This window comes from Lissotriton vulgaris, chromosome 7 (assembly GCF_964263255.1).
Source record: "Lissotriton vulgaris chromosome 7, aLisVul1.2, whole genome shotgun sequence".
In the NCBI taxonomy this organism is placed as follows: Eukaryota; Metazoa; Chordata; class Amphibia; order Caudata; family Salamandridae; genus Lissotriton; species Lissotriton vulgaris.
The window spans coordinates 608,175,934-608,188,175 of NC_141695.1; the positions used below are offsets into that span (position 1 = coordinate 608,175,934).

General features: G+C 40.3%; 1 protein-coding gene across 2 annotated transcripts in view; it reads right to left on the reverse strand.

The window, feature by feature from the left end:
* MYO15B (myosin XVB) overlaps positions 1 to 12,242 on the reverse strand; it is a 961,787-nt gene that overhangs the window by 539,308 nt on the left and 410,237 nt on the right. For both annotated transcript variants that reach the window (XM_086930750.1, XM_086930751.1), the window contains 3 exons: positions 7,703 to 7,779; positions 5,496 to 5,577; positions 1,033 to 1,146 (listed from right to left, as the gene is read on the reverse strand). In XM_086930750.1, the coding sequence (XP_086786876.1) occupies positions 1,033 to 1,146; positions 5,496 to 5,577; positions 7,703 to 7,779 (273 nt within the window). The remainder of the gene's footprint in view (positions 1 to 1,032; positions 1,147 to 5,495; positions 5,578 to 7,702; positions 7,780 to 12,242) is intronic.

A 12,242-nucleotide genomic window follows, 5' to 3' on the forward strand; every position in this document is an offset into this window, starting at 1 on the left:
AGCCACGCCTGTGGTGTAGCTTTCGTGGTGTCTTTCCAGTTGCTTAGGATTATTTTGACTGCAGCCGTCAGCAGTAGGTCAATGAGGTCACGGTCTTCTGTTGTTGTGATGGACGGGGATGCAAAGCCCAGGACTAGACTTGGGAAATCTATGTGTATGGCTACCCCAGTGATTTCATTGATAAGCTTCCCAATTCGATCCCAGAATTCCTTGATCTGAGGACAGCTGAGCAGAAGATGTTCTAAGTCTCCCCTTCCTTTGTCACAATTCCAGCATGTGTCACTCTCTCGGATCCCCAGGGTGGACAGGCGGGCCGGTGTCCAGTATGCCTTATGCACTAACCAGTATTTGGTCTGATGTAGCGAAGCAGTTATCTTTTTCCTAGTGGTCGATCTCCATAATTCTGCCTTCTCGGTCTTGCTTAGTTCCTTCCCTGCTAATGTCCCCCAGAAGTTTGTGACCTTATCGTTGAGTTTGGTGTTTTTGGGGCTTTGTATAGGTGAGCCACTTGGTGTCCTAATGTGTTGAGACTGGCTGCAAGTTGTATGAGCGATGGTGTCCGGCTGTTAAGGTTTGCCTTCCTAATTGCTACTTTGATTTTCAGGAAGTTGTAGAGTTCTATGTTTTGCAGGTTGTGCGTTTCCTTGAGTGTGTCGAAAGTTGTGTTCGCGCCCTGTCTCTGAAGGTCTTGGGCCGTGGATATACCATGTCTGTACCATTCATGCATGTCTAGAACCTTATCCCTGTATCTTAAAATGGGGTTGTGCCAGAGGGATTCAAATTGGCCTCCCCTGATGCTTGTTGTCAGTAGTTTGTCGACGCTCAGAAGCTAGAACATCTATTGTAATGTTAACTTGAGATTCTCAGTTTGACAACAGGAATGATTCAAGCATGCGTGAAGAAAAAAAATCAGAAGCAGCTGCTGTCAGAGGGCCCTCCCTATGCCAACTGAGAAACATATATAAACCCCTCCACATCATCAACCTCATGCTTTAAACAACTGTGTCACCCTTGTACCCCCAAGTGTGTTACCTGGCATGGTGGGCATCATTTGCATGGTGTTCATTGCCTGCATCCCGCCTGGCATCATTCCACCCATCATTGGCATAGATGAATACCCAGGCATCTGTCCCATGGCCGGAAAACCTACATGAAAAGAATGGACACTATGAGCAACTGTTGTTTAGTACACCATCTAACCCCAAAGGACCATATCACCAAATGAAGGACTTTTCCATCTGTGATACACCTAGGATCTGAAACAACATCTCCATATCCATAAGGACTGCCCCAAGCACCTCCAATTTAGGAAAAAGTGGAAGACACAACACTTAAAAAAGAGTATTGCAGAATGCAGTAACAATCCACCAACAAACTACTTTTCGTGTCACTCATTGACTGTATGGTAGCCTTGGACCATATACAGTGCTAAGCTACCTTTTTTGCTAGTTTCACATCATATATTAACATAAATGAATGTGCAACAGCACAAAATAATGCCATGCAGCGCCACACCACACCACACCACAAGCCAGGGACAGAGAATATGCCAGCTCGCCATTCCTAGGAGAAAAGTCCAGTTCAACCAGAGACAAGTGAACTCACAAAAAGTACAGAATGGGTGTTACTAACCCACCGAGTAGCTGGGCATGAGAGGAATGCCTAGAAGAAAGCAATAAGAAACATGTTAAAAGCCCTGGGCTCCATAATACAGTAACTGATTGTGATTCCTGCGGTTGTATACTCTCTTTTACAATAATCTTTGCAGAGCGCATAACTCCCTCTCACCACTATGATTTTTTGACAGATATAACAGTAAGCTCACCTAGGCTTGCAGTTTCCACCTGCGTCTGTGCCTTTTCGACTTCTATCACTGTAAGCCATGCAGGGCAACCAGCTCTGTCTCACCCTTGTGTCAACATGTATGTGTTACATTTGACTTTACAGGCCCAGAGACTTTGCATTACTGTACAATCTACCAGCATTTTCTCTTACTCGTGCCTGTTAGAATTGAATTGTATTTCAGTAATCTCTGTAGGGCTGGGAGCTCACTTTTACCAGGTACTTGTATTACTTGTATTACTGAGCAGCTGTAAAGGAGGAAGCTCTCTGTCACTTCTCTGCTTCTGCGGCACATGTTCATGTAAACGAATCTCTGACAGAATATCGAGAGACAGGATATCGACACTCAAAATATCGACGTTGGTATATCGAAGGCAAGTATATCGACACCCTATCTACAACATGGTAAGTACAAAAATATCGAAAATAAAATATCGATGTTAAAAATGTCGTAAGTAAATATATCGTTTTTTTATTATTAAATAAATAAATATAAAGTAAATAATACTTTAATATAATTTAAACTTATGTAAAAATATTTTAGAATGTTTACAATGATTAAATAATACACATTTAATGTTAAACATTTAATTAAAATTAAACGTACAATAGGTAATATATATTTAACTAATTATAATATATATTATTTTCTTAATTAATTTAAAAATATTAACAAATACTATAAATTACAAAAACATCAACACTCATAAAATAATAACATAAATAATAATAAATATTTAATACATCAAAACAATGAAATATACTTTCATTATTTAAAAAAATTATTTGAACACAACATTATGTTACATAATAAAAATATTATAAAATACATAAATCATTATAAATTATATTGGATAGCATAAGGCTAAAAATTACTATTCAAACTCCATAGGGTGCAACAGTAGGGAAAGTGTTAGATAGCAAATAGGTAAAAATGACTATTCCCACTCCAATGAGTGCAACATTAGGGAAAGCGTTGAATAGCGTAAGAGTAAAAAATACTATTCCAACTCCAAAGGGTGCAACAGTAGGGAAAGCGTTGGATAGTGTAGGGGGTAAAATTACTATTCCCACTCCAGAGAGTGCAACAGTAGGGAAAGCGTTGGATAGCGGGTGGGTAAAAATTACCATTCCCACTCCAGTGAGTGCAACCGTAGGGAAAGCATTGGATAGCGTACGGGTAAAAATTACTATTCCCACTCCAGTGGGTGCAACAGTAGGAAAAGTGTTGGATAGCGGGTAGGTAAAAATGACTATTCACACTCCAATGAGTGCAAAATTAGGGAAAGCGCTGGATAGCGTAAGGGTAAAAATTACTATTCCAACTCCAAAGGGTGCAACAGTAGGGAAAGCGTTGGATAGCGGGTGGGTAAAAATTACTATTCCCACTCCAGTGAGTGCAACAGTAGGGAAAGCGTTGGATAGCGTACAGGTAAAAATTACTATTCCAACTCCAGTGAGTGCAACAGTAGGGAAAGCGTTGGATAGAGTAAGAGTAAAAATTACCATTCGAACTCCAAAGGGTGCAACAGTAGGGAAAGCGTTGGATAGTGTAGGGGGTAAAATTACTATTCCCACTCCAGGGAGTGCAACAGTAGGGAAAGCGTTGGATAGCGGGTGGGTAAAAATTACTATTCCCACTCCAGTGAGTGCAACAGTAGGGAAAGCGTTGGATAGCGTAGGGGTAAAAATTACTATTCCAACTCCAGTGAGTGCAACAGTAGGGAAAGCGTTGGATAGCGTAAGGGTAAAAATTACTATTCCAACTCCAAAGGGTGCAACAGTAGGAAAAACGTTGGATAGCGGGTGGGTAAAAATTAGTATTCCCACTCCAGTGAGTGCAACAGTAGGGAAAGCGTTGGATAGCGTACGGTTAAAAATTACTATTCCAACTCCAGTGAGTGCAACAGTAGGGAAAGCATTGGATAGCGTAGGGGTAAAAATTACTATTCCAACTCCAGTGAGTGCAACAGTAGGGAAAGCGTTGGATAGCGTAAGGGTAAAAATTACTATTCCAACTCCAAAGGGTGCAACAGTAGGAAAAACGTTGGATAGCGGGTGGGTAAAAATTAGTATTCCCACTCCAGTGAGTGCAACAGTAGGGAAAGCGTTGGATAGCGTACGGGTAAAAATTACTGTTCCCACTCCAGTGAGTGCAACAGTAGGAAAAGTGTTGGATAGTGTAGGGGGTAAAATTACTATTCCCACTCCAGAGAGTGCAATAGTAGGGAAAGCGTAGGATAGCGGATAGGTACAAATGAATATTCCCACTGTAATGAGTGCAACAGTAGGGAATGCGTTGGATAGTGTAGGGGGTAAAATTACTATTCCCACTCAAGAGAGTGCAACAGTAGGGAAAGCTTTGGATAGCGTAGGGGGAAAAATTACTTTTCCAACTCCAAAGGGTGCAACAGTAGGGAAAGCGTTTAATAACATAGATTTTTATTGTCACATACTTCTAAATAATGTTTATATTCGAAATAATGTATAATTAATGTTTCAAATACATCTACATCAATAAAATACAATACACCTATAAACCCACAACACGCTCAGGTACTCAAACTTAAATTTAATTAAAATTACCATTAATTACCAATTATATAATTAATTTATCAATTAAAATAATTAATTGCCAATTAATAATTAATTACAAAATACATTATACATAATTTTTTTATTATTAATTACAATTAAATTACTTCCCACCCTATTCCCCTATAAACCCACAACCCGCTCCAGTCCTAAAACATAACATTTAATTAAAATTAAAATTACTTACCAATTATATAAATGATTTATCTATTAAAATAAATTATTACCAATTAATAATTAATTACAAAATAAATTATACATAAAAAAATATTTTATTAATTACAATTAAATTACTTCCCACCCTATTCCCCTATAAACCCACTACCCGCTCCGGTACTAAAACATATAATTTACTTATACATTTTTTTAATAATATATAAAATGAATACGCATATAATATTATTTATTTTAAATACTTAACTAAAACATATAACACATACATAATAAAAAAACTAAACAAAAAATACAAATATTGATATTAGTGTCATCGAAATTAGTTACATCGATATATATACTATCGATACTACTAATTTCGATATTACTTACATCGATATAAATAATTTCGATATTACTTACCTTAGGGTCGATATTCTGTCCAACGATATTCTTGACAACGATATTCTGCACCTTCGATATTTCAAACACGATATTTTTGTAGGTCGAAATTTAAAACTCGATATTTTGACTGTGTACCCATGTAAACCATATCAAACTCTTACTCTCTTACCCCCATAGCTAAGTGGATTGTCACAATACGGTCTGAAGCATGCTCTCTCATCTAATGTGCTTTTATGATCTTAGAACTGTATTCTCAGTAGTGATTTACCTTGAGTCCGTATTCTTGGTGCTACTGTAAGCGCCTTCTAGTGTCCTGTACAGATTGTATGACTGTAAATATACTGGACAGGAAATGTCTTGCACTTGTGCCTACATGACTAAGTTGTCCATGTAATATGTTGTGTTCTGAGAAAGGGATGGAGGTGAAGGTATAGGTTTATGGAGTTTTCTCTTTGTCTACTTCCCCTACCAGTGGAACCCCCTTCTCACCTCAGACTCACCTGTATAGGATCCTTGGTGGGTTGGTCCAATTTTGCCACCTCCCTTCATGCGCGAGTTCAGTGGTCCTGGTCTCTGCAGCTCCTTAAAGATGAGAAATCATGCCTGAATCTGCTTTTTACCCAACTCCAATGCAATGAGAGTGGACTGGCCAAGAGCGAGATGAAACAGGAAGCTGAAAGGGTGTAGTTTTATGGTAGCAGACACTCAGAGGGACTGCTAATGATCACTGTAGTGCAGAGAGGATGGTACATGCATGGGCTGGCTGTGGTACAGTAGTGCATGTGGGATTTGAATCAATCTAGATATTTAACAGGGGAAGAAAGGTTAATGTGCTTCAGAGGAAACTATCATGGACAGCATGACTATTGTGATAGAGACTGACCATGAACAGAGAGACAGTGTGTTCATTGTGGTACAAAGGAATCTCGTGTAGAGAGAGAGAGAGAGTGTGCTTTAGCAACATTTCAAAAACATATTATTACAAGCAAGTTAAATAATTAAGTTGTGCTGCCTTTTTTCATCTAGATGATAAGGTCCTGTTACTGAGGCTCTCTAGAAGACATTGCATAAGTACAAGATGGCTGACTAGGAGAATGCCAAAGAGGATTGACATTGCCTTCACCTTGAGGTAAACAACTTCTCATGCAAAGGGCACTTCTGGACAAGTTTATTTTCTAAAACAATCTCTACATGAAAGACTGGAGTTGGCCATCTAGGGAGACTTGGCTTTAGTCCTTGCAACAAGTTGTCGAAAGCTTTTGCTGAGACAAAATTTTCACATCATGCTTTTTAGATGCCATGTTCTATGTACAGAAAATTTGGAATGTGATTATGAGCATGAGAAATGCAGATCTTTTTAGATTTCATTTTGCTGTCCATGTAGTAAAAGTGCAAAGGGCAGTTCATTTTAGATAACCTCTGTTCGTCATTTTAGAGACTTGAATTCATTACACTCATTATTAAGGATTCCCCTTTGAGCAACTACCAGTGTCAATATTGTGAACCAATGTGGGGTAAGTTAATACTCCTCCTTCATTACAGTGAGCAAGAAAATACTTCAGTGGAACAATTGCAACCAAATAATGCTTAAAAGACAGTTGTGGTCAATTAAAGATGGAGGTATTCTGTCCTTTGTATGCTTGCATCTCTACATCCACAGCCATTTGTTCAATGCATTGTGCTTCATGAACAATAATGAGGGAGGATTTCTGGTAGTGGTAGTCAAATGATCACTTTGTTCGGTGTCAGAATTATGCACAACAGCACAAAAATGTTGGTTGCATCCCCGATGCAACACAAACACTGTGTTCTGATGAGGTCAGCCCAGTAATATTTCTAGCACCAAGTCTTCATATACGGGATTCTGCAACCGTTACAACTAGGCTTAACATCCACAACCAGAAGGTTCTAGCACCTTCTGGAGCTGGGATAACATTTCATACAGTTTGGTGAAACTAAGGAAATATTTTGATGCAATTCAAACAATATGCACCTTTCAACATAGAGTGATCCTAGGTACATTCATTTGTAAGTTGTGAGATATCTTCCCAAGTCTTAGGTGTAGTTTCATTGCTATGGAATGGTTTACAGTGCCAACACAACACAACATAACTTAAGAATATCACAATTTATTAAGGATGCAATGATAAGTCTGGCCTTTGTCCTAGTTCATCAGCAGTTCTTGTAGCAATGAGGGACAACTGAATACGTTTGAGCCCTAAAACCCAAAAGTGTAACAGGATCCTGTCCAAAGAATATTATGGTTTAGGGCTTTAGATGTCAAAGACGTGGGCATAGGGCAGAGCCTAGAATTGAATCCTAACATTATATGAATTTCTGAGACAAGAAGATGACAGAGCAGGATTACAAAGGAGGAAAGAAGTATCAACACAGAAAAAGCCAGCCACAGCATTCTGCTCTCCCGCTGCACCCCTGCATGCAAGAAAAAGAAATGTTGCACTGCATAAGGGACAGTAAAAGTTCAGGTTAATATTTTTTCACCCAACGACATAAGCCACAAATATCTCTTCCGTCTCGGTTGACCATTAGTACCCCAGTGCATGAATTCACCACTCAAAAAGGGCTTGTTGATTAATTATACATATTGAATCAGGTACATTGAGAAATCTTGCTATTGGATTTGGATCACCTTTGCAATAAAGAGTTGTGTCGGAGGAGCTGAAGTACAGACAGGCATTAAACTCACTGTAGGGGATGTTGTCACTGGATTGAAGAGGTTGTCAACATAGTTGTCAAGTCCAGAATACTCAGCATTGTTTTGAACTAGGATTAAAAAAAACAGAGACACATTTAGAAACATTGCACTATTTGCTGGGTCTCTCCACCAAATATATACAGTTTTCTGCACGTGCCATCCATCTAATATAGGTACTTTTTACATCTGCTTCTCAGCCAACAAAGAGACCTTTAAGAATATGCTGGGAGATTATGTCAAATTAAAAAAATAATCACACATGCTGCTGCAGCAATATTTTCAGAAGTAGGAATGGATGGGGAGGAGCTCATGAGTGCTAAAAGGTTATCCGAGGTCAAACGCTGGTGTATCGAAGCTCACAATGGGTTCTACCGAAGACTGAATTTATGAGGCATCAACAGGATCTTTTTAAAGCTAGTAATGTTTTATATACAAATATGTGAAATACCAAGAAAGTCCAGTGGGTTTAGGAGTGCATACATTGGTTGTTCAAAAGGAGGTCACGTGATGCTGCCAGGCTAGGAGGCTGTGCTGCTGCAGAGCCTCGACTCTCCTGCAAATACTTCAAATTTAGAGCACAACTCTCAGGTGTCATCTGTAACCAAAATCAAGGAACAGACAGAGGAAGATATGCCACCTGTAGTATGGGCAAATCTCAGAAGAAAACAGTAGATTTTACAGCTGTGGAAAGCAACCAACTGGGGTAGCCGCTTGCAAGTAACAGGGACCCCCTGATATTGGATCAAATTCCAGGGTCAGGGTAAAACAATGTATGACAGATAACAGGCCCAGGCAAAATAAGGGAAAAGGCAATGTAAGCAAACAAAGAAAACAAATGTACACTTTAAATTGCAGAATTATTCAGTTTAATAAATTTTATAAAAATAGGATAAAATAATTTCTAGCGTGTTTACTGTTAAAAAAGATTAAAAATTCTCTATACACAGAATCAAGGCTAATTGATCATTAATATTCACTGTATCCAAATTAATATAGAGAAAAGACGGATTTCATCAATTAACTGGGGTAGCCACCAGCAGACAAAATGACCTGCAGCTCTTCAGGAAATAAGTCACTTCAGTCAATATGCTGCTCTGGTGGCAGAAATTAAGGATATGAAAACCACAATAGGGAACAAAGTAGATTAAGTACGCATCACATTGGACCAGATGCAGAAGCATTTGGACTCTGCACAGGGAGAGTCAGGGACCTCTAGAGCAGAGTGAGTCTTACAGAAGACCGTTCATACACAAACTCAGGACCTAAAAGCTGCACATGCCAGACTAGAATATCAAGAAGGAGGGAAGAACAGTTTCTTACCTGGGGTGCAAGAAACTGTGGAGTTGGGTCCAATGGCACCTTTTTTTTTATGGAAAAGTTGATTCGGTATCTCCTACCACAACAGAAGGAGGGGAGCAAGCACACTGCCTGTCATACCAGCACACAATTTGCTATATGTGTATGTATAAAAAGGGGCAGATGCACAGGGAAAAGATTCCCTAATTAGCTGTTTTATCGCCCTTTATTGGGCTTCCTTTGTCATTAGGCTTATGGGACTTCTAGTTCTGTCGCTACGATATGACCCGTGGTGGGTTCTGCCTCAGGCATCATTCTGTCAAACTCTCCATATAATATTCAGTGCGCAGCCAGTTAAAAATCCATCAATCCTGTTTAACCGATTCCAGTGTATCTGACATCCACAGTCCACTGTTTCTCTTCGCATCTGCCCATTTGCATGCTGTCCCGTGAGCAAGGAGCATTATGGCATATGCTTCTCTTGATGTTTGTGCTTGTGAGCTAAGGTGGAACCATCACCGGTCCTAACTCTAAGTGCTGATTTTTAATTGAAGACTTTTGTCATCATGCCTGGCACAAGGTTAACATTTTTAGTTGGGCTGCCAGGCGTTATGCCTGTTTCTGCTTAGTGTGAGGTCTCTCAGGCCTTTCTTTAACTATGCACGAAAATTAACCTCTCTGGAATAGAATTGAAAACCGCGTCTTAGGTAACACCTGAGTGTAGGGGAGAAATTTGATGGGAGCTTTGTGGTGATAACTTGCCCTCTAGTGATGACATTAGTTTCCTGGGCTTGGTCAACAAAGGGCTTCTGTGTAAAACATAATGATCGTAATTGACATTTGTGGAGGAGTGTCACTGATGGTTGGGGTTGGTTGGTGTGGATTTGGGGGTGGGGTGGTGGATGATGTTTAGACTTGTTCAATGTTCTGTGAGTTCTAACTTGGTGACGGAAAGGCATTTTACTCAGATCAGTGATAGGGTATATGCAGTACGACAAAGGGGGTGGGTAGACTTCAACAAGATCCTAGATGATACACTAGATCGGACTGGTTAATTCACCCGTCCGCAATCTGAGCAGTGACATGGCTGTGTAAAGTGAGTAGCTACTTTGTAGTGGCATTGCAACCCTTGTGTTAGTGCGTTAGAGCTACACCTTTTATTCGAATGTTCATGATATACACTTCAGGATCAGTTTACTTCTTATGTAAGGGTATTGTACAGGATGTCTATCAGGTTGTTGTCAATGTCTACATAGAACATGGCCAGATCACTCTCCAGTGATTGCAGAGCTAAAGCTCCCCACCTCATCTCACCAACGAGGATCTGAAAATTCAAAAGTGAGGTCCTGACTGGTGGAGCATTCCAAAATTACAGAGGTCGGAAGTGAAGAGCTTTTTTTAATGCAAATCAGGCATGGTTGAGAGTGGCGGTGCACTGTGGGAGGCCTTTAAGGAGTACATAAGGGGTATCTGTAACTCATGGCAGCACGCAGCCCTTTGATACATGAGAGCACAGCTGAACAGATTAGAAGGCAATTTGAGTAGATTTGTGGATGCGGACACTCCCAGTGGAGATAAATGCATCCTGCATCAGACTGGGGGTGCTCTGGTGGAGTGTCGCAATATAGCAACACCAAGACTAAATGTATGCAATGGATACACCGCCCCGCTCACCCCCCAGAGCCTTGACACCCTTACGGGTGAGTAGTGGCGCTTAACAAACATCTGATTTGATTTGATTTGAATGTTGGGGTGAGGAGATATGGTGAAGGGGATCATCCTGGGTTCATCTTGGTATGGGATGTGGAGAAGAAAAGGGGGCGGGCTGAGGTATTGGAGGTAATGAATTACGAAGGGAAGGTTTGTAGAACTCTCTGCCTAATGACAGAAGTATCTGATTTGTATTATCATGTGTTGCATTCTTTTACGTCCTCTCAATCTTTAGCTTAGATTAAAGAATACTTAGACCAGGCTGTTTTATCATGGATTGAGGACGAGCGATGGGATTGGCTAAATGTGCCACTCACAGCTGGGGAGATAAGGGATGTTAAACGTTTTAAGCAAACAACATTGCTTGTTAATGAAAGGTATTTGGACAATTTAATGTGACTGAAAGGTGTGGATCTGTTTTTTTCGGTGTACTTTCTGGCACATTCAGTAATTCTGTGGTGGGGAGCAAGGGGCGGGAGTGAGGGGGCTTGGGCCATGACAAAGAGTGCTGGGGCAGCTGCCCCATCTAACCCCTCTTTAGAAAAGCGGGCTGGACGCAGCTATCGGTACTTGAGAGAACATAAAGAGAAGGTTATCTGGGGTTATGAGCAGTGTTAATGTGGGTCTAAATGAATAAAGTGTTATACGTAATTTAAAAACAAGCGTCCTATGGACAATAAGCAGTCACAACACTTGAAATGCCATTAACTCTAACCATCACAGTGCACTGCAACCTACACCCACGAATACACTACAATTTACAACATAGATTCATTAGCCATCACACCGCACTGTATCCTAATTACATTGAACTTAGAGCTACTAATTTATCACACTGCACGTTGTAATCCACAGCGTTGCACTGTGTAGTAGGGACACAAATCCATCACAACACACTGCATGCTAACAACACCAAGGAATCCCCCTCCTGTGACATTTGGTTGTGTATACTGGCAGAAGGAAGCAGCCAATATATTCTGAAGCACGATTAGATCTGAAAACCTTGTATTCAACACACTTCTGCAATCAGATGTCTTAAAAATATACATTAGGGTGATAGATAAGAGCCCACAAAATCACACAGACTACTTCACTATGTTAATAGCACAAATGGCTCTTGGCCTGCGACTTTACCCTTGGGTACACACACACAATACTTGAGGTTAGTGCCTGGCCCAGGCTGTTTTGAAAGGTTATCCCTTTTTAGGTCTCCCCTAGCGTTACAGCGCGCATGCGCTGATCACTCTGTGAGACATATTGTAGTAGAGGAGATTTCAGAAGGGGACTAGAAGCCCGGCCTATCATTTATTGGCTGGCGTCATCATTTAGTAAACGGTGGCCTCCGATTGAAAATGTCCTATTACATATGGTAATCTTCATTACTCCGGGTCCCGTAGTCCTCGACACCTTCATAATAAACAAGTGGAGATGACCATCTCCCGACAGAAAAAAAACAACAAGAGGCATGCTGGGACACTAATACTGCCCCTCCCCCCGGGAGTACATAAGCAGTACTTACCCAGCA